The sequence below is a fragment of the Glycine max genome, chromosome 10 (assembly GCF_000004515.6).
Source record: "Glycine max cultivar Williams 82 chromosome 10, Glycine_max_v4.0, whole genome shotgun sequence".
Taxonomy (NCBI): Eukaryota; Viridiplantae; Streptophyta; class Magnoliopsida; order Fabales; family Fabaceae; genus Glycine; species Glycine max.
Genome location: NC_038246.2, coordinates 4165391 through 4193057, shown reverse-complemented (window position 1 = coordinate 4193057; position 27667 = coordinate 4165391). Strand labels below are relative to the sequence as shown.

The following is a 27667-nucleotide window of genomic DNA, read 5'->3' as shown; positions in this document are numbered from 1 at the left end:
TGTAATGGCTAGTGGAGCACGTGCGGGGCATGAGAGCAAGGATGATGAGTCACGCATAGTGGAAGGCATGAATAACAAACTTCCGGATGATGCGGAATTGGGACGTGGAAAGAGAGTGAGGAGGCCAAGCTAGAAGCTAACAGAATGAGGGGAATAAATAGAGCAATAGTGGAATGTAGTAGGCAGGAAGTATGATGTATGAATTTGCTCCTTCTCCCTGATTCTTCTCTCTACTCTGATCCTTCTTTTCCTGCAATTTCTTCTTGTACTTTACTCTGAATTTCTACACTGAAAACTCAGAGTTAGTTATCATCAATAAAGTGCAACTTTCCCTTGTCCATTTTACTGTTACACTCATTACATATTCGGGGATCCTAAGCTCGCATAACATGATCACAATGTAGTTTTCCTTTTGCAATCAATCAAACTACATATAGAAGGGAGACTCATATGTTACCCTCACATATATGATATCTGGTTTGCAGCAATACACTTTGCCCTTATTACATTCCCTTTTGCATTTCACCTTCACCGTGGGGCCAGAAGTGAGTTTTCCCCAAGACCCACTTCAGTGGTGTGTGTTTCCTTTAGTCTAAAAAAAGTAGTTAACCACAAGGAAGCCCCTTTGCTATTAAAGTTACAACTGCCAACCAGAAAGCAACTTTTTCTGATTAAGTTCAGATTTTAGTCACAAGTCACAACCAACCTGGATGGAAATCAGAGTTGCTTAATCAAACTAAGCAATCTTAACTGAACTGACAAAGCAAGGGTAAGATCTCAGTCCTTCATCACCCAGAAGAAAAAAAAAATCAAGTGCTCCTTGGAGCCATGTGTTTCTTAGCCTAGACTAACTTGGGTGAAAAATCAGTAACCAGCACCCAGCAGGCAATGCATAAATTTCTTCTATAGACACTCGATAAAGAGGAGAGCCAATTCCTAACCATGTGTACTCAGTAAAGCTTGCTGAGTATTGAGATACAGGTGCTATCTAGTTTCTGCATCTCAGAAGTTGAGTGGTCTCTTTTTGCTCTGGCCATATCAGAGGTGAATGATCATTTCAGTGCAAGTTACCACATGTCAGTTATTAACTAAAAACAATCTCATAATCTAGCTCTTCCTGTAAAACATATCCTTCTTCCCTCATCAAACCACACAACCCTTCCAGCAATGCATAAACCTCATCAGATCTTCCTTTTGACACTTCCTTGGCAATGAATCCCAGTAGCCCTCCACTCATTTCAATCCCGCTACTTCCACAGATCTTTTGCAACCCAATTTCTTTCATTATTTCCCTTACCTCACCAGCTTGTTTCCATTTCCCGGCATGTGAATATAAATTGGCCATAATCATGTAATTCCCAGTATTTTCAGGCTCCATCTCAAACACAAGCAAACTTGCCCACTTCAACACCACCATAAACAGAAGCCCCGTGTAGCAGAGCACCCCAAACTTTAGCACTTGGTTCAATTGGTATTTCAGAAACGAATTTTGCTGCTTCTGAGAGCTTACCAGCTCAACTAAGAACACCCACCATGCAAGCATAATGCTCCACCAAAGGTTGAATGCCATATTTTGAGGGCATCAAATTGAAGATATTCCAAGCTTCATCAACGAATCCAGAATGAGCACAAGCTGCCAATACAGAAGTTAATGTACACATACCAGAATGAGCACAAGCTTTGAAGATATTCCAAGCTTCAAACTCTTTATTCTGAACCATACCAGAAATCACAGCATTCCACATATTCAATCCAGGGTTCTCCACCCCTCGAAAAACACACATGGGCTCATCCACAAACCCGTAATCCATATACCCTGAAATCATCGCCCCATAAGTAACCTCGTCCTTCTCACGCATTCCCTCAAACAGCTCCCGCGTATAATCCAACCTACCACACTTGGCATACATAGCAACCACAGAATTGGAAAGCGAAATATCAATCTCGATTCCACTCTCCTTCACGAAGCGGTGAAGCTCCATTCCGAACACAAGGTCCATGGACTGTCCACACGCCTGCATCACGCTCACCGCGGTAACCGCATTGGGTGCAACCCCGGAAACATTCAACATCTCCAAGTACAACCTCTTACACTCATCGTATAACCTCCTCTGAGAATACCCACCAATCATCGCGTTCCATGTCACGATATCTCTCTCGGACATTCCATCGAACACGTTTCGCGCAAGTCCAACCTCGTCGCACCTGCAGTAACACGTGATCAACGTGTTGAGAACAAATATATCAGAGTCCAATCCGCCCGCGTCGAAGGATTAAACAGTGAACCTCTTTCGCCAATGGGGGCTGCAAAAAGACGAAGCTAAGGCTTTCAAGACGCAGGATATGGTGAAGTTATCGGGGGAGGCGTTGGGGGTTGTGGAGAAAGTGAATGACGCGAAGAGGTTGAGCGCGTGGCGGAACATGACGTGAAGGTGTTTCTGTGGGGGGTCGCGTCGAACACCTTGCGCGCGAAGTGCGCGTGGTTAGATTTGGAGTAGAAGAGGATGAGTTTGGAGACGAAGAAGTTATCGGGTGTAACGGAGTGCAGGATGAGGCGAGCGTGGAGCTGCTTGCCCTGGCGGAGGAGGCGGTGGTTGGAGTAGCGCTGGAGGGCGGAGCCACAGGCGGCGAAGTCGACGCCGGGGCGGGAGAGCCTCTGTCGGAGGTTGCCGGAAACGGCTGATTGTTGTGTTTGAAATTGAAGGGTGGGCGTTACCAGGTTACGGATCCTCATTCATTGGTTTCGCAATTTCGAAAATTCGAATTTTTCATCGTTGCTTTCTATTCAACAACTATAAAGAATATTTTGGGCTGGGCTTTGGGCCCAATTAAGTGTTTTTGTTGACTTTGTTTTTATTGTTCAGAAGCTCGTGATTCGTTTTTGCTTGATTCTGAAAACTAAAGCTAATGAAGATCTAGTGAATAGCCAATAGCATAGCCCCATTAACTCGAGAATGAAAAAACTAAACTTTTTGTTATGATATTTTTTTCTTTTAAATATATATAAATCTCAACCATAAGCTACGAGTTGAGATTTTTTAAGGAAATGACACCATTTTACCAAATCAAACGCCACTTCTAAGTTGTACCTAAAACAAATTTCTTCATTAACATCAAAGAACTTTTCTCAAAATTTATCACTTCTGTCATTACTTTTTCTTATATTTTTCTTTTTTCTCCAACATATATTTTTTCTTAAGATGGGTGGGATAAAAGCTACACTGATACAGCATGATATAATAGATGGTAAAATAAACTAATTATATTTTAATAGTGTATCAAAAATTGACTGAAAAAGAATATAATAATTTATCCTATTAAACCTTATCTTATTTTGCCCATCGAATGGTCCCTATATGATAAAGATATGTAAAACACACTTTTATCCTCAAGTAATCAAAGTAATGCACATTAAACTAATTAATGATGACAAAATAAGTTTACTTAGTTTATTCCAAATTTTTAGGTAAATTAGGTTGGGCAATCCATATTCACAAACCCACTTAATCAGAAGAATAATGTTTAAATAAAAACAGAATTATAAAAGAAGAAAAGAAAAAGAAATTGAAATTTTGTGATTAACTTATCTATTTTTATATAGAGAAATTCTCTCATTTAACCTCTTAAAAAATGAAATGCATAAGCCGATTTTAATTGAGGAGAAAGTAAATTTATTTTATTTTTCTTATCATAAGGGCCTACTGGTAAATCTATTCCTAATTCTTTAAATATAAGGTAATGTTGAAGCAAAGTTAATTAAAACATCACACTGTGTAGTGGTCAACCGTTCAGTTAGCAGCATCCCAACATGATATATCACTAATTAATCAACCATATCATTTATGCTTGATTAAACAGAAGATGCCAAATCCTGCAGAGCATGTTGATTTGGCACGGGTAGTGACTCCACGAGATGACTCACTTTCAGGGGAAGGTCGCTTCTGCCTTTCACTAATTATAACATTTGCATTAGACCACCCTTTCCCGGGACACTTGCTTCATCACTATGGAATCCTTCTTCATGATAACACCATTTCAAAACCACACATTCCACCAGCATGTTTCCTTCACGGGAACGGATTTGTCATGGATGGTGGAGTTTCTGAAGGGCATGGTGAAGCCCGTGGCTGCCACCGCCGTCGTGCTTCTGGCCGTGCTCTTGTCCTTTATGCAGAAACTGGGACTCGAGGGTGAGATGGTGTATGCCATGTTCAGAGCATTTCTTCAGCTTTCTATTATTGGGTTTGTGTTGCAGTTCATATTCAACCAAGGCAACGCTGGCTGGATCATTCTAGCTTACCTTTTCATGGTCACTCTTCTTTCTTATCCTTTCATATTTCAATGTTTTACTGATATTTGGATACCTCATGATTTTAAACACTCTATTAACATTTTTCTTTTTTCTTTATCTCTCTTTTTTCTATTGCATCATATCATTTATGATATTAATATTTTTCTTTCTTTTCTCTATCTTACAAGATGTTGAATAGCATTGTGGGTGCTCATATATTTGTTTCCTTTGAACCCTATACTTATACTAACTCTGTTCCCCAAACAGAGTAGAGCATATATTGTGGAAATGGAGTGTCCCCTTTTCGTGGGAACTTGATTCTTAGTTGTAAAACCAATGGAATCTGAACATAGTTTCCAATTTCATTTTTGTGCTGATAATAACTTCCAAAATTGAAGGATTTCAATTATTCCAAGTGTAGGTGTGTGTTGCTGGTTACACTGCAGGTCAACGTGCGAAACATGTCCCTCGTGGGAAATATGTTGCTGGAGCTTCCATTCTGACAGGAACTGCAGTGACCATGTTCCTTCTAGTGTTACTAAACGTGTTCCCTTTCACCCCCAGATACATCATTCCAGTAGCAGGCATGATGGTCGGAAATGCCATGACAGTAACCGGTGTCACCATGAAAAGACTCCGCGACGACATCAAAGCACAAATGAACTTAGTAAGCCTCATAAATTAGTATCAAAAGAATTACTACTCCCTCCCTTCGGTCTCTCGGAATCACTGTGATTCTAGATTGTTTTGTATATATGAAGAAAAATTTAATACTATTATAAATTTAAATTTTATTTCAAAAGTATTCTTAAATTTAAATATTATAAGTAAAGCTCATAGTTTAGAGTGTCTGTCTAGTAAATAGAGTTAAAAATAAATTAAGGGTATAAAAAATATTTAACTCTGAATACATTTAAATCTGATTATTGTTGCTTATAATTATGATCAAAGAAAAATACTATTTATTACTTTATATATATAGGATAAGAGGTAGTATTAAAAAATTAAAATAACACTTATTTGAGATATGAATGAAAAAAAAATGTTTCATCGGAAAATTAGTCTAACATTTATTTTGAAATATATTTTTTTAAATGTAACACTAATTTTATGATGGAGAAAGTAATACTAAGGGAATCCATGAATTAGTAGAGCATGATTGATTTTCCGTCAGAAAATTTCCTTTAAGCCAAAAGTAATTTTGATCATAATCCTTAATTTTAAGCTGATTTTGTTTCTATTCATTGTATTTACATTAGAATGCATATTATATGATTTTGGAACTAATTACAGGTAGAGACAGCATTGGCACTTGGTGCGAGTCCACGACAAGCTACGTATGAACAAGTGAAAAGGGCTTTGGTTATAGCCCTTTCACCTGTTGTGGACAACGCCAAAACAGTGGGTTTGATATCGCTGCCTGGGGCTATGACTGGTCTTATTATGGGAGGGGCTTCGCCACTTGAAGCCATTCAGCTACAGATTGTGGTGATGAATATGTTGATAGGTGCGTCCACTATCAGCAGCATAATGTCCACGTATCTATGCTGGCCAGCGTTCTTCACCAAAGCCTACCAATTAGAGACCCAAGTTTTCTCAAAGTGAATCTAAATCTGCGTGAAAATCACCAGAACAAAAGCTTGAGGAATGACATTATCTTTACTTTTATTCTGTCTCTCATTTCTTGGCTTGTTGCTTTTAAAAGAGCCAATAGCCCAAAAGGCTAGCTAGCACCACCTCTGCTACTAAAGTGTTGCTAAAGACTTCAGTGTTTCTTTTCAACTCCAATTGTATATGTCCATTTTTTTTAAATTATTATTATTACTTAATTGATCATGTTTTTACTTTTTAGAATAATTTGTTTCTCGAACAAACTTTTTTTTTTATTAACAAAAATAGAGCTAACAATTCCAATGGCTGTATTCGTTTAATTTAATATATAAGAGTGGAGCAATTAATATTTGAGAAAAATAAGAATATTTTAATGTAAATAATTTAAGAATATAAGCAGTTTGAGATTTGAAAAATAAAACTTAAAAGCATTGTTTTGATAACTTTAACATTTAAAACGTGAGAAAATGAAGAAATGTAATAAAAAATTTAAAGTATCACCAAAGTACGTGGGTGGTTTGGTATGATATTATTTTAATTTAATCATTAGTATTAAGTTTAAATGTTAAGTATTTAATTAGGTTAACTATTAAGAAGAGTTTGTTGTCAGAGTAATCTTATAAGAACATTTTTTGACACACGTTTTGGTTTTAGATATAAAAATTATTTAACTAGAGGCCGTACAAAACGTATCAAAGCATTTGAACAAATAGGCAAGAAGAAATTTGATCACCCTGTTTATGTCCTATGAAGGAGTAAAACTCTTTGTTTTCTAACCATTCAGCAACACCCTCGTGGTAGAAGAAGAAAGATACCAAAATATCAAATGAATGAAAGGTTGCTTTAAACTAATTGATTCTATTAAACACATTTTCAAGATCCACTTTAGAAGTCACTCAACCTTTATTACCCTTTTTTCTTCACTCATTGGATGAAAAATCTCTTGAGCTATAATAATGTTATTAGATCCCCGATAGGAACAAAACTACTTTGGTTAGGAGAAACAAGAGAGAGGCACAACCCTCTTCATTTTACTAGCAAGTACTTATAGTCTTATATATAACATTACACGAATTAATATGCTGATACAGAGTAATGTTATTGGGAGCTCCAACTTTGAGACAAAAGAGATCAAGGTTTCATTAATGTTTTTAATCATCTCCAGATGTTCAAAAGACCGTCTCATCATAGTAATAACAGATTCACCAATAATATCCTAATTAGCTTGGAAAATATAGGTAGCACTTGAGGCTTTGAAAGACCCCATATTGAATACTGCAAGGTAAAATTTCATCTTCCAAATTTGTCTTCTAAATGTGATATAAGTCAATAGAATCGAAAGTAGTAAACTTCTTATTTCAAGTCTAGCTTTGGGTCTTAGTCATGTAAAGATTCTTTAAAAAGGTTGTCACTGCATATATTCTTTATCTGCCCTTAACTATCTTGAAGAGAATCAATACAAATTAATTTTCTTCTATAATAGTTGCTAGTGGGAAAATTTAGTGTTACTATTTCCAAAACAAAACTAATTAATCACACTAATTGGCTTTGTCATACCAATATGTTTCCTTTTGAATAAGCAAGGATTTATACTCTTGCTAGAGTTTCCTCTGAACTTTCTTAAGATGTTTATTTCTCTCCATGTTAAACTCATTGTTGATTCCTTTCAACCTAACTAATACTAGTGACAAAAAAATAACCGTAGCAATTAAAGTTCCATCCAGTAACTTACTCTTGGAATCTTTGAGCAACTGCAACCTAAGTTTCATTTGGACTCCAGGATTCCTTAACCATGTTATAAAGTAAGGAATTTGCCAACCAACTAATAGTAAACCAAAAAGGCTTCATCCAACTTTGACCAACCTCTTCTAATGACATCTTAAGTAACATTCTTTTTATCTAATTTGAGAGATGGCAAATGAAAGATTGTGAGATTAAGAAAATAAATGCTATGCCATGTTGCATAGAACATGACCCAACCTCTCATTCTCTCTTCTTCCTTCCCAAGTAAAATGAAGCCTTTATTCCCAAAATAGGAAAGTTGGTATTGAGTAAGACAATTAGAAAAATAATTCATGAGGTAGATTCTCATAGACGGATCGACCCTCTATTTTCTTTTAGTTATTCAAATAGGAATTAAAATCACCTAAAGCTAGCCAAGTTTCATTGATCGAAGCATCCAAATAAGCCATCTACACCAAATGGTCCAAATCTTCTTTAGATCGATTGGGAGTAACATAAACAAAGATGATAAGACAAGAACAAGAAGCAATAATGACCTTTCAATGAATATATTATATGTGAGATTTTAGGTCCTACAATTGAGCATGCGCATAATCCAATAACACCCATAAACCACCTGAAAATCCTTAAGCATCCATCTTAAAAATAGAGTCAAACCCAATTCTATGAATGCAAAATGCAACCCCTCAAGCTCGATCCAAATTGTAAAGCTTATGATGCAAACAAAATTTTGAAATAAAATTTTTCCTTAAATCCATTTTTTGTGTACAAACAAGCAAATTTTTCCCTAAATGAGTATTTTTTTTTTAGATTAGCAAAAGAAAAGCTTTTATATGTATCAAATGTACCAGAGGCACCACAACAAATACAAAGCATAATACATGTGAACCCAACTATCCCAAAGGTTAAAAGCTAAATATTTACATTAATTTGATCTGATACCAAAAATAAATAACAAATAGCCCATTGTTTTTAATCAACGATTCTTCATCTATCTTAATAGTGCTCCAAATAGTATTATCAATCTTTGAAAGTATTATTGTGCTCATAAAACTCAATTGGTAGCCTTGGAATTCAGATCCTATAACAACCACCCTTTTGAAATCATCTTCAAATAGGAAGAAACTTGGCCTCCATATATAGCAACCACATAAAGCTCCACTATAAGCTATAGACCAACTTAAAAAGCATAACATGTATCCTTCTAATTTTGAAATTATATACATCAGAAGTAATCATTCTCCAAATCTATAAAATCTACCACTCCATCTAACTTCCATAAAAAATATTCATAACACGTATCTCTTATACCTATCTACCATATGCATGATTATGGGATTCAAATCGCACTCGTCTTCAAAATGTGTCTCCATTATTTCTATTTCACCATGTATTTGTATAATTTAAAATACCCACATGTATTTGTCAGTTTTTCTACAAATAGACATTTCAAATGATAATTTTTTTTTTGGTGAGACAAGAATGAGAACACAATTAGGGGATAATGATTAATTTGATGTTGTGATTGTGACTTCCCTCCATCTGCATTTGGAATTTAAAACAATGTAATCCTTTTTTAAAATTATCATTAAAACTAGATAGAAATATGTAAATAAGCACATAAAAATCAATCAAGATATACCATTTAGATTCCAAGCCCAGACAACAAGATTAATGAGAAAGATACATTAAGATAAGAATTAGTCATTTGGTCATTACCGGCATATGAGAATTATCAGTCACTACAGATAACGTAAAATGGAACATCTTGATCTCTTAAATTGACAGAAAATACAACAGAAACAGAACTATATATATTAAAATATATATTAAGTGATACTACATACATTTGTTCCTTGAGAAAAAAGTTATAGTATGAAATATATTATAACTTGTTTCTTATAACAAGGAACCTATTATATCGATGTCTTGTGATTGCGATTGTGATGATCTATCGCTCATGTTGTTTCAAAGGATCCTCATTCTCATAGTTACCAGCGGGGTCATACTCGCAAGCAATGAGCATGCCCAAACTAGGGTTGTGGCAATGCTGAAGCGCGCACCCAATTCTCTGGGAGTCCCTCCACACGACCTACATGAAGTGAAGATATAAGGTTAATGGAACGGTTAAGAAAGAAAGAAAAAAAAGAAGAAAAAGATAGTGGGTTAAATATCTCGTACTAACAAAAATTAATTAGTTAATAATCAATAATTACTGATAAAAAAAAAGACCTGTGTGAAGTGACCGCACGCTTTGGGCGGTGGCGCGCACGAGAGGGTCTGGAAATTGTACCACTGCTTCTCCTGGTACCAATAGTAGGTGGCGTCGGAAGGGGACCAGTGCAACTTCTTCCCCCAGAAGACGTTTTCGCCATAGTTGGAGTTTGAATGCACCAGCTTGCAATCCTCGTAGCGCTGCATGAGGTACCCACGAGCGTAGCTCGCGAGTTTCTCGTCCCACGTGTACTCGGGAAGGTTGTACTGTTTCCTGATCCAGTTGTGCGCATGGAGGAACTCCTGGGCCAACGCGGTTTGGTTTGTGAACGACGTGTCGTTGGTTTGCGGGACGTATCCGAAGTATTTTCTTGTGTTGACGCGCTTGCGGCGGCCGCTGTGGTGGCCTCCTTTGTGGCGCCCGACGCCTTGGAGGCTTCGGTTTTCGCTTGACGGTGACGGTAGGTTCGGCGCGTTGCTGTCGGCTGGAAACGACGTTGCTGGTGGTGTTTGTGGGGACGGTTGTTGTGGCGCGTTGCTGTCGGCTGGAAACGACGTTGCTGGTGGTGTTTGCGGGGACGATCGTTGTGGCGCGTTGCTGTCGATCGGAAATGACGTTGGAGTTGATGATGGTTGTAACGGCTGGGCGAAGACAGTGGCGAGAAAGGTGAAAAGTATAGAAAATAAGAAGGGACGCATTGTGTAGGTCATAGAGTGAAATGAAATGGAATGAATTAACCAGTTCTCTCGAAATTCCGAGAGTACCGGCTAGAAAGGAAGAAAAATGGGATAGTAAGATTTATATATTTACGGCACCTAAGCTCTTTTCTACCGCTAATTAGTCACCGTTTGCACTGCGTCTATGTTACTATTTTTAGTTTTGTAGCTGCAAATAGTAAATTGGGTGTTGGTGCGTAGTTTCATTCGTAGGGGTGAATTCGTTGCATGTGCATTCTAGAAAGTGGAAAGCAAAAAACTGCATGCTCAACAAAATTCCGTGGTTCTTGGGCGTCCACACAAAGAAAACGGGTCTATGAATAGTCAAGTTGTTACTGAATTATGTTTTTGACTTCTTTTCTTTTCTTTTTTGGTGAACTTCTGTTTTTTCTGTTTATATATTGGAAGGGAAGACCGATACACGTCTTATAATTCGTAATTCTTTTTACTGATGTTTAGGTCATATAGTTCGTGCACATTTCAATAATATTGCACTTTATGTGCCTTTCAAAAAATATATATTGCAATTTATGTGCTGCTAGATTGAAAATAAAATTCTTAATTATGAACAGCAGACTAGATTTTGAACTGTTCTTAGATCATTTTCTGTTGTCTCGTCTTCTTTAATTAATTTGTCTTGCTGTTTATGTGATTCCAAAATTGTCAATAGAAAATATTTATGAAAGCTGCATTGCCAAATGACAAGGAAAGTGTCACATTATGGTTAGGTTATTTATTAGATAAATCCATTTATGACTTATTTATTTTTTATAATTTTTAAAATTTTTGTAGATTGACTCAACCTGATTTGTAATCCACCATGGGTTGGGTTAGGGTGATTCATTTGTCATTCCTTTTTTTTTTTACTTTTCATTTGACACTATATTATGAAAAAGTTGAAAATAATTTTTTTAACTTAACAATTAAACAATATATCAAAATTAAAAAATAATCCTCTGATTTTTCTCAACTCACTAAATCGGTCTTCGTATTTTTTAATTTACTATTAGAGTTCCTTTTTTTTAATCCAAATTGACTATTTGAGTCTCCAAAGTAAAAATAGGACATTGACTATTAAGCAAAATCGTTGACAGTCACGTATCACTATCTAATTGATTGTTTAATATGTGTGTGGAAATTAATCCTCATCACCAATTTTTCTTTGTAACTATTACTCATAATCTAAAAAATTACCTTAAAAAATATTAAACCGAGACACTTGTGCGATGAGGGAAACACTAAGTCTTGTGAGGAATGAAGTGTTGAAACTATGCCTTGGTAAAATTTTATTTGCTAACCCTTTTCTTCTCCATGTGCATTCAGTCATGTCTCATCACAAGACCAAGACAAGAGCAAAATCAGGATTAGTTACTAAAAGAATTGAAAGGATTCGCAGTTATCTCATGTGTATAGATACTTTTAGACTTGTCTTTTGTTTGAGAACAAACAAATGTTTTAATATTGGGGAGTTTGATAATGATAAAATATGAGTTAATTTGATGTTTTAATGGTTACAAAGATAATTACTAATGAGAGTTAATTTTTATATATTTATTAAACAATCAATTAGATAATGACATGTGATATTTTTACTCTAGAAACTCAAATAGTCAATTTGAAAAAAAAAGACTTGTGAGTTGAAAAAAGAATAAACTATTTTTATAATTAAGCCTAAATCAATGACAGAGTCTGAAAACGATTTCCTTAAATAAGATAGCTTGGCGTCCAAATAAAAAGACGCAGCTATCAACTGATTGGGGTAAACGGTTACGACTGGAAGACGAGGAGAAGCAGTTGACCTGTGAATAAGGTGAAGTCAACGGCAGCCATTGCCCCTATTTTCTTCCGATTGCGTTAGCAGGTGCGTAATGCGCACTTTGCGTACACCAGACGGGATGTCAACGAATCACAGCGCGACCCGGTCAGTCTCCCACACTCAAAACCTTTCTTCCACGAACAACCACCATTTTCTTGCATTCCAGTTCTCACCATGTCCATTCCCAATTCCAGGGTTCCTCTTCTCCTCTTCATCTCTCTCATGTTCTTCACCTCTTTTCCAGGTAAAACTTCCCTCCCAAACTTACTGCTTCTCTTTTTCTTCATCAATTCCTGATTTGTCAATTTGCGTGATTACGTAGAATTTTTTTTTTTTTGTTGAATTAATAAGAAAGTGGGTGGATTGTGTAAAACTAACTAACTGTTGTTTGCATTTTTACAGGGTTGACGTTAGGCGCAGTTGTGTCGCTGAGATCGATTGAGATATTTAAAACGCATGAGTGGCTGAAAGCAACTACAACGGTGTATTTCCTATGCAAAGGGGAGAACATGACGGTGCTTCTAGATGTCAAGAGACCCCACGCTATTTATGCTTTCAATGGTCAAGAATCTTGGCAGGTTCTTTACACTGTCTTTGTTCTCCTTTTTGACTTTCCATTAACTATTTCATGTCTTAATTCTCTTTTTTATTATTTTTGTTTGTTTTATGTCCATCGTGAATTTATTAGAAGTAAATCAAGTGATCATATGTCTCCACTACACTCTTAAATTTGGCTAACTCATACTATTGGTGAAAGTTGTTTTTGGAGTGAAATGATTGAATGTTTTCATTTTAGAAACATGTTCGTAGTAAAAGTCGCTGTATATTTTTTTATCTAATGCAACAAAAGTTATTTCAACTCAAAATTAATCTTGGACACAAATCAATTTCTTAATACGTTACAACCTACAAACATGTGAACATTTACCCAAAATTAGTTTAGCTGGTATTTTAATATGTTTTTAAATTATTCAACGTGAATCCAGACACATTATATGGGATTGGGATGTGATGTGCTTTGACCAAGGAATTAGTAATTTTCAACACTTGGTTACATAAGAGGTCTCTAATTGCATACTGATTGTATGGTTCTGGTTCAAGGGGACTCTGTAGTGCCTTTACAAGTGCCTTTACATTGGAGCTTCATCTGTTACTGCTTGAGAGTCGAGGCTAATACTGAGATTTTGACTTGTGCCTGTTCCAGCCTTTAAGCAACTTTTCAAGTAAAAAATGTAAACGGTGTGGACTCTATGAGGAGGACAGCATTACTTTGGATGATGTATTTGACGAATGGGAGTTTTGTCCTTCTGACTTTGCTGCACCCGATGGTGAATATATTCGGTTCAAGGAAAAGGAATTCAATGCTACTTTCTTGTGCCCCGAGTGCTTATCTCTTGCTGGTGGTGAGTACCTGCAACCTTTTTATTTGAAGAGTCTTGATTACCACAATCATGCCATTTGACAACGTATGTCAGCTAGTTATTTGAAAATACGTAGTTGTGACCTAGGATATGCCATTGCAAAAGTAATATATTTATCTAAAATATTTATTTTCAATTTGTATGAATGATTCTTTTGATATCTATTTCTAGTGCTCATTACTTACCAATGAATCATTTATGTCAACAAAAGAGCAAGTAACCTCAATTTGCCATTGTATTGGATTTGTTCACCATGGATAACTTGGGTATTTAAATTAATATAAAAGATGACTTAAATTCAGTAGACTTTTAATTCAGATTGTAAAGAAACAAATAATAAACTAAATTATTCTGTCCCTATTTTGTGTTTTGTATTTACTATGCAAACATCCCCTCTATTGTTAAAAGCTGCCCAAAATGCTACAAATAATTCCAGAAAATGTTAGCAAATTAGTTAATTGGACCATTAGCTCATGAATTTTTTGGCCAAATTTCATTTATATCCTTATTCAGCATCATATGTTGAGAGAAAAGCAGAAAACTGCATGCATTTGATGTATAGCTGAACTGAAGGTACGTCTTGGTACCCAACCATTTGAATTGAAGATTTAGTTACACTAAATGCATTTTCCCCCCTTTTGTTCCACATGTAAAGCTAGATAAACAAGAGTTGGAATAGCATTTGACGAAACACTTCTATAAGTTAACTAGTAACCGCTGATAACAAATCTAGTGGGTTTAACACCTTTTAGATTTAATTGTAGCAATTTTTATTGTAAATAAATGAGTTTTTTTGTCGATTTTTCAGTAAACACAAAATATAACATAATAGAGAATAGTTTACTCGGTCACTTTATTATTATTTATTATTATTATTATTTGTCATAACCAACTAGATGGAGGAATGTTGCATCACATAGGGTTCTGTATCTTGGTTTGCAATCTTGTATGCTTAACTATTTTCTTCTTAATATTGAATCTTTATTTACCTGTCAACCCCTGGAATCACTGGGAATGCCAGTATTTAGTTTGTTCCACTTTGTAAAGCGAGGATAGAAATATCCTCAACCTTCCCTCTCCCAACCTTTTATTTATGTAGAGAGCACTTGAATTTTATTTTCTGGGTATGCTTGCATTGATACTCATTTACTTGATTATCTTCTAGCATTTTATATATTAACAAAATTAATTGTATTCATGTTCTGTAGTTGATGAGCATGATGATGGCAAAGGAATGCATATAGCTGTAGTGGTTTTGCTGAGTGTTTTAGTTTCAATTATACTGATTCTTGGAGTGGTGGGTGCAATTAAGTTCTGGCGAAAGAAGTTAAGGGAACAGGACCGGGCTCGGCTTTTGAAGTTATTTGAAGATGATGATGACATTGGGGATGAGCTGGGCCTTGGTAGTGCAATTTGATATAACGACAGTGAAGAAAATACCTCCTGCACAATATAGGTCAACCACACAATTTTGTTTATGAAAAAGGATGCGAAATTATTTTCTTCTAGTTTGACATGCCACTCTGCTAATTATAGGAGATATTCATCAAAGCGGAAAGAAAGGTGTACCAATGTTCATATATACCTGTACATGACATAGAGGTAGAGCTACGTTGTACTTCATGTTTTTGGTTTGCTAAGCAATCTAGTAGAAACAGAACAGCAAAAGAAATAAATGTTGTACTTCATATTCAAGATTTGCTCAGCAATCTAGTAGAAACAAAAAAGCAAAATAAATGTCATGAATGACCATTGTTTTTAGAGCAATGATATTTAGACACCCATTTTTTTTTTCAAATATCTAACTAACATTCTCATCTGACTCCGCAGTTTGTGAATACGTTTATTTATTCTTAGTAAGCTAGATACCAAAAACCATACGAAATCTCTCGTGACAAAAAAATACCTGTAACACAAAGGGTGGAGACGGCAGTAAGTTAAAATTCGAATTCCCCATAAAGTCACTAGTCAGTTAAATCACAAAACTTGCCAAAGGGAGTAGGATGACCCAATTTCATCCTATGGGAAATACATTGTTTACGGCTCCAGCACTAGAATGAAATTTTGGATATGTTTTATAGTATATTTGCTACTCTTGCGGCCAATACTTTTTATTCGGAAAAATCTTGCAGAGCGCAAAGGATTAGTAGCCAAAGAGAGGTGTAAGTATAAGGTTTACTACCGAAATCTATTTGACGTTCCATTCTTATCTCTGAACTACTAATAGACCAGAAATTCTCTTGCCAGAATCAGTATGAGATTCCACCGTTCAAATCCCCTTCTCTGAATTCCATACCATATAGCATTTTACAACCAATCACCGATATGAAAACATATTATACTTTTTCAGTCTTCTATTTCTGGTGGTTTAGCACAAGACCTTATTTAGAGACCATAGAGTTATTATTTATCTACAACTGTGGGACTCTAACACCTTTTTTACCATATTATTATCAGCTGAAAAAAATTTCATCATGTACTGCATTACATAATGAACATATATTGCGATGCACGAAACTTCTCCCATCGCTGCAAACGAAATGAAATGAATTAAGATGCATGTGATAACAAAGACTAACGTAGATTTGCATTTGAATGCATGACAAAAATAATTTTACTCACTTTGAGTCTTTGAAAGTAGAGAGAACGCTGCTATAATTTTATTTTATTTTTTTTAAAAAAAAACAAATCAGTTGAAACTTCTATTTTAGTAACCATCCATCTAAGCTCAGATTTCCAAGTGCACAGAAGTTAGCAATCACAACCGCAGAAGATGCTTTGAATTGTGAACCAGCTGCTACTGCTTCTGTGTGACCAGAGGAGAAGCAAAAAACCTGCATAGGAGACCTTGACCATGATAATCAAACTCAAAGCAACCATTTCATGAACATAGTGATCTAAGGAGGAACATGTGGAAGTAAAATTTAATTTTGAATGGAAGTTTCAGTTTGCCAGTCTCACAACACCAGCAACTGACTAATTGCGCTTCAATAAGTGTAGAGATCCACAGCACAGTGCTTGAAAGGCATAAACACATGCATTGTGAGGAGAATTCCTCCCATCCCAGACAAGATGCAAGGCAGTGAAAAGCCTGCAGTCACAAATATTCCATTTAGTATATAATCCACTTCCAGTCAAAATTTTGGCATCACAAAATTTCAGGGAACAACTTCTGTTTGTAGTCAATAAGTTTTATACAAAGAAGTTGTCTCCATGGATCAAGATTCTCAATTTCTTATTAGATGAATTCTAGTCATTACATTCTTTTAAATATGGCAGTCACTAAATAAGGAGGATTCAAGCAGGATGAAAGAAACAGAGGAGTGCCCCGAGTGTGTAATAAAAAGTTATCAATAAAGCTTAAAGGAAAATTTTCCCACACAACCAGAACGTTAGTGATGTCATTTGGAACTAAATATTGGTCAATGAAAAACCAAGAGAATATATTCAATGAAGCATGAGAGTGCTGCATTAGATTAGTGGACATTCTGGAAAAGATAGGATTACAAATGAATGCATTGGGTAAAAAGTTAGGGTAGCACCTATTGTAAAAAAGATGGTAGATTCTTGCCTTAGAGGGTTGAGCATGTCTGAGGATGATCTTAGAAGCCTTAGTAAGGAGAGTAGATCAGATGGAGGATAGCATAGTCACTAGAGGCAGTGGGAGACTAAGAAAAACAATAGGTAAAAGAATTAAAAAAAGATTTAGAGGTACAACAGAACATTATAGCATTGTCTGATTCATGTAGTCAACTCCACCTAGTGGGAAAAGGCTTGTTGTTGTTGTTTTATCAGTTACTAAATAGTTGGTTTTACTAATTAGGGTCCTTCAGTTAGCCCAAAATAAGATATATGGCAATAAAGAATCAATAATTCCAAAAAAACAGCATACAATAATAACCCTCTAGTCCATAGCTATTTTTTCCCAGTGTTGCTAGGTTCTAGTTCTACTTTGTAGATTCAAGCAGCACTAGCATTAGATAAGAAATCATATTTCAGAAGTTCCCACCAGCATAATAACTAATCAAGGTAAGGACAAGAAAAAAACCTTGAGCAATTAAGAAATCTAACTAGAGGAGTTCCTTATTGAGCTATTGAAATTATGAAGCTCCTTTGAATTGGGACCATAAATAGACTTAATTGTGTCCCTACAGAAACTGCAAGAAAGAAAGAAGATTGGATAAGAAACATACTTCTGTGGGTGCCTTTGATTCAAGAAAAAATGGTTTCAAGGAAAATGTTCTGCTTATTAATTTTTGCCTGTTTTTGTACAATATTCAGTGGATAAATTGCATAAAAGTCTACACGAAAATATGGGGCAAGGTAACAAAATTTGAAATAAACTTCTGCTTTAGCAAAATTCAGCATGCACATGTGCTAGCCTTGACAGTTGTATGAACAACTCCTCTCCATTGTGAAGAGTGATGATTGATTGATACCTCACAGGGTCAAACATCTACCAAAGTCACTCCAATGGAAGATGTGGCCTTTACTTAATATAATTAAAAGATTATGGGCAACATACACATACTGTGATTTATAATGAACCCACTATGCCACTAGCTTCATGTAGAAAGCCTCTTACCCACCATTAGTGCCCAACCAAATAAAGGCAAAGCCCCAAAGGTTAACAAATGTTAACTTTATTGTATATATGGTATTGGCTATTCTTTCTTATTATAACTTTCATTTCATTAGCTCTTCATTCCAACCAGAGATACTACAGAACCTCCTCATAAACATAACCAACCACAATAGAAGCTTCATTAGCAAACCTTGACACAAAGTTGCAGCTAATGCCAGCTTGAAGTAAGGAGATAGAATCTCAAGGCGCCAACATATTGTTCCAATCTCACCAAATTCACAGTATTGTTCCAATCTCACCAAATTCATATGAGATTGTTACCCCATTATACTTCTTTAGGCCACTAGCATATCAATATTGGGAGTATATTGGGAATATATATTATAAAAGTAATTTTTTTCAAATTATTTTTTATTTTCATTATTCATTAACTCCTTTTGGTGTATATTTAAATGAATGAAGAGTATGAAGAGTCTCTCAAAAAGAATTACTCTTGATCTAAGTTAATCATTCTTTTATTTTATAATATGAGAAAATAGGTTACTAAGGTACAACATAAGTAATTATATATTATCATTAGAATTAACATCTTATTGTAGAAAGTTGTTGTGTTTATATATAAGAAATGATTTATTTAATACACAGAATTATTTTTGACTCAAAAATAAAATAAAATATTATCATTCTGTCAATATATCTTTTTAAGTACAACATAAATAATTATATTTAATGATCTATTTATTAATTTTTATAATAATTATTTTAAAATTAATATTCTCCCTCATGCCCTGTGAGTCACACCATGTCTTTTTGAGGTTTTAATTGTAATTTGAGACTTAATTCTTTTAGCTCACTCTCTTTAAATAACATTTTGAATCTAGATTAGGGATCTTAACCTTGATTTGCATAAGTACGGGAGAGAGCATGGAAAAGCGGAGGATCTTCTTCTTTTATTCTTTTATACCCGATTTGATATTTTCCTTTTCTTTTATTTGCTTTGTTTAATTTCCTTAACTACGTGTGAATAATAATCACCTAGTTCTAGGGTTGGACCTTAATCCTTGACGATTATTGATGCTTAATCGAATTATCTTTATGATCTTTTAGTTTTTCTATCTCCTTGATTTGTCTTCTATTGGTGTTTGTTCACCATTTTACATAAGCATAGACCCTTAATAAAAGATGGAAGGTGAATCAGTTAAACGGGAATCAGTTAAAATTTAACACATTGTTAAGAAAAATCAATTAAAAACATTAAGATTTTAATAATAATATATAATAATAACAACAACAACAGTGCTATTTCGTATGAATTGTATTTGCATGAATTCGAACAAATGATTACGTGAATCACTCTTCTTCTTTTTTTTTAAATAAATAATAAATAAAAATTTAAAAGCATTGAATAAACCCTTCATAGAAACAACGGTCGTGCAAATATCATGAAAATATTTTCGTACTAATAAGCAATTTCCAGTTACTAAATACCAGCATAAACGTTTACAATGGTTTCAACTGGCCAACAAGATTCCTTAAGCGTCTATTAAGATAATCAACAAAGTCTTTAGTTTTTTTGTGCACTAGCTTATTTTTTGGTATTTAAATTTTAAGTTATCGTTTCCCATTTAAATGACATTGCAAACGATTAATGCAACTATGCGACCAAATTGTAAATAATATTGCATTTTTTTGTTAATATATTATAACTTAGAGAAAGTCTTCTATGAGCACACAACTAACATGTCATATTTAGACACAACTAATAAGTGACATGTGTAAAATATAAGACAAAAATATAATTGTATTTTTACTTTAATTTTGACACTTCTGCATTGTCTTCCCCAGAAAAAAAAAAAGAAAGAAAGAAATTGGGTAAACTATGACAAGTCAATGGAGTTTTGAAATAGTGGCTCAACATCACTGCGAAATCGTTAAAAAGAATATGATAAATACGTAATGAAATAATAAAATAAGATATATCATTAAACTAATCTCTCTTTGTCCTAATCTTAGTTGAAAGACTGCTAAAGATGTTTAATTAAGTATGTCTCTAAAGGCATTATAACGGAATTAGGTGGAGGAGATATCATATAGCCCAGCAAGGTGTTATCTTAAGTGTTAACTTTGGACCATTTCAAAGTCATCATCGTCTCACAATTTGTTGTGTGTATTGTATGATTTGTATCTACAATTGGAAGTATTAAATGCAGACTTCAAAATTTAAAATAGGATTTACTTATTACTATTATTATTATTATTAGGAAATTGTATATTGGTATGAAAACATTTTCGTGATATTTGCACGACTGTTATTTCTATGAAGGGTTTATTGGATGCTTTTAAATTTTTTAATTACTATTTATTTTTTAAAAAAAGAGACTGATCCTCGCGTAATCATTCGTTTAAATTTGTGCAAATATAATTGGTACCAAATAACATTGTTGTTAATAATTTATTGAGTTTAAAATATGTGTAATGTAAATGTTTTTTGTTGTTGCTATTAACCAATTAAAAATTATTTCAAAATCTATAACAAAATGTTATTATAATTTTTTTTACAGGTACATACAAATGCCTCAAAGGAATTGATGATATTTTAATTTAAACACAATTTTTTCTATTATTGAAATCTTTAACAAGTATCTTAAGGAATTAATTAGTTAAAAAGTTTTGAATATCACTTTGGCTATTATGTTTACCATGTCATCCAATATAAATTCTGCGATTAAGCTATTCTTCCGTTTACCATATGCCATCCAGTATAATTAATGCTACCATTAACGCTTTCATAAACTCACATAAATGCTCACGCAATACAGTGATCTTGTGATTCTCCTCTCAGGGTCAACGATTTATTTCTTGCTGATGTAGCATAATTTTTACCATTTTCCATAAATAAGTCCAGACGACTAAAAATAAATGCTTTCTTCTTTTCGAGAGTCATGAGTTATTGAAATTTATTTTCGGGTGCCATAGTTCAGACAACAAATATCTTCTTAGTGAATAAAGCTCATTCAGTTTTTTTTTTTTTCTAATAAGAAAATGTTAAATTTAATACTATCAATCCTATTAAGGTTAAATAATAAAATAAATTATTAAGAAAAAATAAAAAAAGGATGTTATTGTACAGTATATTTTTAATTTAACAAATATTTTAATGAAATTTTTATTTTTGCCTCGTTAACATGAATTTTTAAGCATTGGTAGTGTCATGGGCGAACCTATGTTTAGTGGAGGCGGCCTTGGCCCCCTTTTCTTTTAAATTTTATTTTTTAATATATATAATATAATATTTTAATGACAAATTAATTATTTTTACTTAAAGATTTTGATTATAGAAATAATAGTACTTAAGTATTAATTATTTATTTTATTTTATTTCTTGGAAAATATTTGATTCCCTTTTATAGTATTCATTACAAAAATAATAATATTTGATGTTATTTATTTCTTTTGTTAATACCTTTTCCTTTTAAAAAATATATTAGTGTTATTTTAAAGGTCATAAATATATACATTTATAACCAAATAATTTTATTATCTTTCTTTTATATTGATTTGAGAAATTGAATGTTACTATACATTTATAATTAATCTTTGTCTATGAGATAAAGTTACACAACATAAAAAATTGATAACTAAATTTTGAAGATACATTAATAACTATTTTTCTTTTTTATTATATATATATATATATATATATATATATATATTTTGTATCTCTTTTCTCATCTTTATTTTTTTGTCATTTTTATATAGTTCTAATCTAATTTTGACTTTGAGTGTATGATTTTTTTTTAATCTAAACCACAAGTATCTTTCATAGTTTTACCAAAGACAATTATGTTTGATACAGGTAAGATCATGGACAACAAAAATTTCTCTCTAAATATTTAACACAAATATATTTAAGGCTCAAACTCAAAACCTTTAATTAAGCTGAAATAATCTTAAGTCAATTAATTTATGTGTTTAGTAATTATAATGTATGAGTTTAGTTTTAAATTTATAAAGCTAAACCTCATTATATGAAATTTAGAAAAAGAAATTAAATTTTAAATTATATCTAACATTTGTGTTGACATTTTATTTTAATAGATTTTGAACTATTTTATAAAATAAATAGATATTTTAAAATCATCTAAATTATATTTCTCCCCTAACTTTTACTGTTGGGTCCGCTCCTTAGTGTACAAGAGTGAGAAGTTAAAAAAAAGTGTATTTTTTTATTTTTAAATCACAGGAGTAATATATATATATATTACTTTTCATTTTTAAAAATAATTAAATAAAAATATTTATTAATAATTAAAAAAATATTTCCTCCTTTTTTTTTTCTTTCTAAATCCGAGTTTCAAATTATATATATTCATAAAAGATGAAGGGACATTATTCTCTACCAAATTACATTTTCCATCCTAAATCGGTAAAGCCCATGTTAAAAGAAAGAACCATGCTCAATCAATTTAATAATAACACAAGTATATCAATGATGTCATATCATGAAATGCTGACAGTGAAGCATCAAAGCAAGGTTAAAAAAAATGGAAAAGAAAACCATGATTATTCCATGCAGCCTCCTGTAATTTTGGCACACTACACCGAACACGATTCATCTTATACACCTCGCAAAACCCAATTTTAATATGCTGAAATAGAATTAATTTTCTTTAGGCCATCTAACCTTCGCCTAACAGCACAAACTCTCACACATTCAATTAATATATGACAATTTCAAACAAATGCGCATAAAACATTAATTAAAGAATTAAAAAAAATACAAAAATGTATTAAATTATGATGTTCATAACTTTTTTTTTACACTCTTATATAATTTTCATAACAAATATATATTTTCATTAGTAAAACTCTTACATCAATACCCTTCACAAAACATAACATAGTCATTGCAAATCATCACACATGACAACGGCCAAAAATAACCCACTATAAATCAATCCCTTCCCCCACACCCTTGTCTTGCAATCCAATCCAACCCTTTTATTCTTTCCTTTCCCTTTTCATATATATTTCTACAATAACAATTTATAATATAAAACATATAGTTACGTAGTTGTATTGCATACATACATACCCTAGAGAGGAATTGAAATTGAAGGAGAATAATAAGATGAGTTCTGTGTGCTTATCAAAGTGTGTAAACGACGCACGTGACCCACGCGTGCCGGTACGTGCGACGTACGTGAACCTCTACAAGTGGCCGGAATCGGACGCGGAGTTTGTGAGGAGAAGGGGCGGTGGTTCGCACATGTGCGGCGGGCATCCGAGGGTGGTGGACAGCATCTCGTGCAGGCAGATGTACCTAAGAAGCTACAAATTTTCGAGGAAAGAGAGTGTGCCGGAGAAAACCCAGAAATGTTTTGGGAGGGTTAAGGAGAGAGTGAAGAAGCAGGGAAGGTCTCATCATGGGATTAGGAGAAGGAAGTGTTTGGTTTGGAGGAAAATGAGGGAAATTTCATGCGCTGCTTTGTTTAGGATTTTTCATAGGTTCTTGTCTTGCGGCGCTAGTGTAGATGTTGTCCATGCAAAATCTTGATCACTTCGATTCTCTTCTTTTGTTAATTTAAGGTTTCAAACTGAACTTCCAAATTCGTTTTTGTTAATTTCTTTTTTGGTATTTATAATTGAGAGAGAATTATGGTCTTCTTTAATTTTTGTGTTGTTATTTTCGGTAACTCTAGTTTAGTTTATTTGTTTTTGAGTTGGGTTTGTGGATGTAAGGAACTCCGGAGTATGCATGGTTATGTCTCTCTCTATCTTTCTGTATATTAATTTTTTTTTTTATTTTCTTTTGCATGTAAAAGATTTGGTTTGCTCCCTTTTATTCTTTTCATTCTATCGTCTTTGTTTCTACAGACACTATAATTTTCAGCATATGCCGTGCCATGGCCCATGGAAGGTGCTAGGGTGAAGCTACCATGTTACAGCTTTTGAAAGTCATGATAAACTGTTGAACTGTCTTTTTAGTTTCTTGGCTTCTCTCTTGTATCCGTTTTTTCTTTTCTAGGAAGTAACACTATGAAGATAATTAATTAGTAAGGCCTAGGAAGTGCTTTGGCTTTCCCCACTTACAAAAAGGAAGCATAACATGGGTCCATCATTTTCATTGTTCTGCATGCTCTTCCATTTTGGTAGCTAGCAATGCATGATTATCCAAGATTCCAAGTCAATAATATACCCACCCTCTTTGTTAACTGTTTTTATTATCGATGGAAATTTACGGTTAATTTTAAAATTATGAGTAAAATTCATGGAGTAGAGAGTAAAGCCTATGCTATTTTATAAATTTTAATGAATTTCAATTAATGATAAACAATATTTTTTTATAAAAAAAATGTATTGTTGATGTGTTTAATTTTTTTATTAACACAAAATAATGTAAAATATTCAATAATTAATCTTTATAAAAAATTGATTGATGATCTTTAATAAATTTATTTATTTTAATAAAATATTTTTTATCTTTAAGGTTTAAATCTGACACATTATTTAAAGAATTCGAATTAATGCTGCTCGAATCAATCATATATTCATATTTAATGCACTGTAATAGGTCATGGTTGATTTACCTATGCTGATATTTACATTTGCTCTTTTAATTTTTAAAACAATGCATGATTAATCAGAACTTGAACCTTTGGAATCTGGACATTATGACTCAAACACTAAACCAAAGTGACATTGAAAATATTTTGCAAATTCTCTTTTTGATAATTCTGTTTCTGATTCCATGATTTGGAAACACACTCCCAATGACATTTACTCAGTCCGAACGGCCTACCATAGTTTAATGGATTCACTCACTCTCAATGACATTAACTTTTGGGTTGAAGGAAGCTGGAACCTCATTTGGGCTTTACAAATTCCACCAAAAGTAAATTATCTACTTTGGAGGATTTTGCGTAGATGCCTAACTTCCAGAGATAGACTTGGATCAAAGCATGTGCCATGTGACATGTCCCATCCACTGTGAATTCTGCAAAACTGATATCGAGAATGACTGGCACATTATTTTTCGGATGTTAACAAGCCATTCTTGTTTGGAAGGTACCAGCTAACTTCTTTTTAACTTTCTACAGAATTTCTCTCAAGAAATCTGCTGTAAAGTAGCTATGGCCATCTGGTGCATCTGGAGAAGAAGGAATGACAAGGTTTGGAACAATGAGGAACCAGTCCCTAGCATTTCAATACTTTTCAGAATGGTCTCAGGAAAGGAATTACTCGAAGAAGGTGGAAGTTGCTACACTTCTAATCTGCAACCCACAACTTGGAAGAAGCCACCAAAAGGGAAGATAAAAAGCAATATAGATGCTGCTATATTCAAACAACAACAAATCTTTGGAGCTGGAATTTGCATCAGAGAGGGGCATGGACGATTTTTGAAAGCCAAAACTACTTGGTAGCATGGTCAACTCCCTGACCCAGCCGAGGCAGAAGCTTGGTCTTTACTGCAAGCTTTAATCTGGTTACAGAATCTAAATGTTCAAGAGGTTATTTTGAAATTGATTGCAAATCAGTAGCTGATGCTTTAGAAGACAGAAGTCTTGGTCTATCTGAATTTGATGTACTTATTTATAGGAGTAGACAGCTTCTTTCCCATTTTCATAACTCAGAGGTGAGTCTAGTTCGGAGGAAGCTAATTTTGTCTCTCGTGTGTTAGTAAGAGAGTCAATATTACATGTTTGCAATCATGTTATTGATCATATACCTTGTATTTTCTTATTTATCATGAATGAAATGGAGTAACTATTTTTCTGTAAAAAAAAGTGAATTAATCAATTATGAATGCATATATATATATATATATATATATATATATATATATATATATATATATATATATATATATATATATATATATAATGCATTGATGAGAAATGTAACTATATAATAAGGGCATATTTGGTTGGGAAAATGAAAGGATGAGAAATGTTAAGGAAGTGCTAATACAGAGTGATTGTGACAAATTAGGCTTTTAATTAATTAACATGCATGTAATTGCAAAGATAAATAAACACGAGGGTCAACTTATAGTATTTTTATCATTAAAAGTAGTTAAAGATAAAAGTATCGCATTCAATTCTTTTCTTCTTAGATTATTAAGTTAGATCTTAGAGGATCTGAGGAAGTCTGTGTAGAATTTCACCAACAAATTAAAAAAAAAAAAAGAGGAAAATTTTATTTGATTTTTATTTTTTAAAAAGACCCTAAAGGGTGTGTTATGAAATTTACGTTTGTTGTCTCGCAACTTCACTATCTAATGGAGTCTTCGGTGTATGATCAGACTAGACAAAATAATTTATTCTCTTTTATCTTTTAAATATACTATTTTAAAAAAAAATCATGTCTAATTTTGTTTTTTTATAGATTCAATTCATCTAAAGTAAGAATCTATATTTTAGAGGATAAAATATATTTATAATCATTGTTTAAAAAATTAACAATGAAATGTCATGAAAATTAAATATATGTATAAAAAACTGTTATTAATGACACATTATAACACTAAATAAAATCTCAGAAACACAAAAAGGGAGAGGGAGAGAACTTCAAAATTGACACAGTGAAAGTCGTGATAAGTCATGCTTTTTATAGACAAAAGTTGACGATCAAAATATTAAATATACTTTTTATTATTATTGTATTATGAGTTGTTCATGTTAAAAGTATTAACAACAAATTTTCTTGAAAATTGTGATTGCACTAAGGTGAATATTCTTTTCAAACATGATTTTTTCGCTAATCAAGGGATATTAAATATATTTAATAACCAGGGTTAAGTTCTTATTGTAATTCCCATCGAAAACAGGTTTTATTGTAATTGATTGTTATACAACCTACATTACAAATTTACATATCCGTGTCTTTTTTTAGCATAGCATTATTCTTAAATTGTGTTATAACTGTGCAGATATTACTAAGAATTACAGAAATGAATAATATCATCCTCTTTGGATTTCATTTAAAGTGGAAATTTCAAGTTCAATGCTTTGAAGTGCCGACCAAAAGAGAAAATCCTTGGCCATAGAGAATGGACGAGAAATAAACAAGATAAAATATAATCATACCTTCCACCTAACCCCATTCATTTGGCTTTACTGAAAACTTTAGTTTTACTCCTGGTTCTGGCCGGTGGGGATCTAATCACTATGCTTCCTTAAGCTCACTGTTCACTTACGGGGCTAATGTATATTACTAAAGTGCTTAACAAAATCATGATTCATGACCATTCATCTCATCACTCATCA

The 27667-nt window shown here is 33.3% G+C and overlaps 4 protein-coding genes, 1 long non-coding RNA gene and 1 pseudogene across 6 annotated transcripts; 3 read left to right on the top strand and 3 right to left on the bottom strand.

Moving 5' to 3' along the window:
• Positions 1 to 302: 302 nt before the first annotated feature.
• Positions 303 to 3028, bottom strand: LOC100803258 (pentatricopeptide repeat-containing protein At2g37310-like; annotated as a pseudogene).
• Positions 3029 to 3847: 819 nt separating this feature from the next.
• Positions 3848 to 6119, top strand: LOC100802735 (protein ALUMINUM SENSITIVE 3). Its single transcript, XM_003536924.5, has 3 exons — positions 3848 to 4309; positions 4713 to 4958; positions 5585 to 6119. Exons 1-3 carry the CDS (start codon positions 4007 to 4009, stop codon positions 5894 to 5896), a joined length of 861 nt encoding a protein of 286 aa, XP_003536972.1. The 5' UTR covers positions 3848 to 4006; the 3' UTR covers positions 5897 to 6119.
• Positions 6120 to 9345: 3226 nt separating this feature from the next.
• Positions 9346 to 10655, bottom strand: LOC102664509 (pathogenesis-related protein PR-1). The gene is made up of 2 exons (XM_006588672.4): positions 9878 to 10655; positions 9346 to 9737 (listed from the first exon to the last, which is right to left on the bottom strand). Exons 1-2 carry the CDS (start codon positions 10568 to 10570, stop codon positions 9597 to 9599), a joined length of 834 nt encoding a protein of 277 aa, XP_006588735.1. The 5' UTR covers positions 10571 to 10655; the 3' UTR covers positions 9346 to 9596.
• A 1662-nt stretch (positions 10656 to 12317) lies between these two features.
• LOC100804490 (uncharacterized) lies at positions 12318 to 15618 on the top strand. Its single transcript, NM_001254040.3, has 5 exons — positions 12318 to 12497; positions 12587 to 12636; positions 12795 to 12970; positions 13597 to 13795; positions 15022 to 15618. Exons 1-5 carry the CDS (start codon positions 12445 to 12447, stop codon positions 15228 to 15230), a joined length of 687 nt encoding a protein of 228 aa, NP_001240969.1. The 5' UTR covers positions 12318 to 12444; the 3' UTR covers positions 15231 to 15618.
• An 80-nt stretch (positions 15619 to 15698) lies between these two features.
• On the bottom strand, positions 15699 to 18723 carry LOC121172990 (uncharacterized). Its single transcript, XR_005886909.1, has 4 exons — positions 18589 to 18723; positions 17862 to 17970; positions 16436 to 16904; positions 15699 to 16342 (listed from the first exon to the last, which is right to left on the bottom strand). It is a non-coding gene; the product is annotated as an uncharacterized lncRNA (long non-coding RNA).
• Positions 18724 to 23309: 4586 nt separating this feature from the next.
• Positions 23310 to 25617, top strand: LOC100802203 (uncharacterized). 2 transcript variants are annotated; one of them, XM_003536923.3, is made up of 2 exons: positions 23310 to 23987; positions 25499 to 25617. In XM_003536923.3, the coding sequence occupies exon 1, from the start codon at positions 23530 to 23532 to the stop codon at positions 23953 to 23955; it is 426 nt and encodes a 141-aa protein (XP_003536971.1). In that variant the 5' UTR covers positions 23310 to 23529; the 3' UTR covers positions 23956 to 23987; positions 25499 to 25617. The 2 variants fall into 2 exon arrangements, with proteins under 2 accessions (XP_003536971.1, XP_040862260.1); XM_041006326.1 differs by lacking the exon at positions 25499 to 25617 and adding an exon at positions 24276 to 24711.
• Positions 25618 to 27667: the final 2050 nt, after the last annotated feature.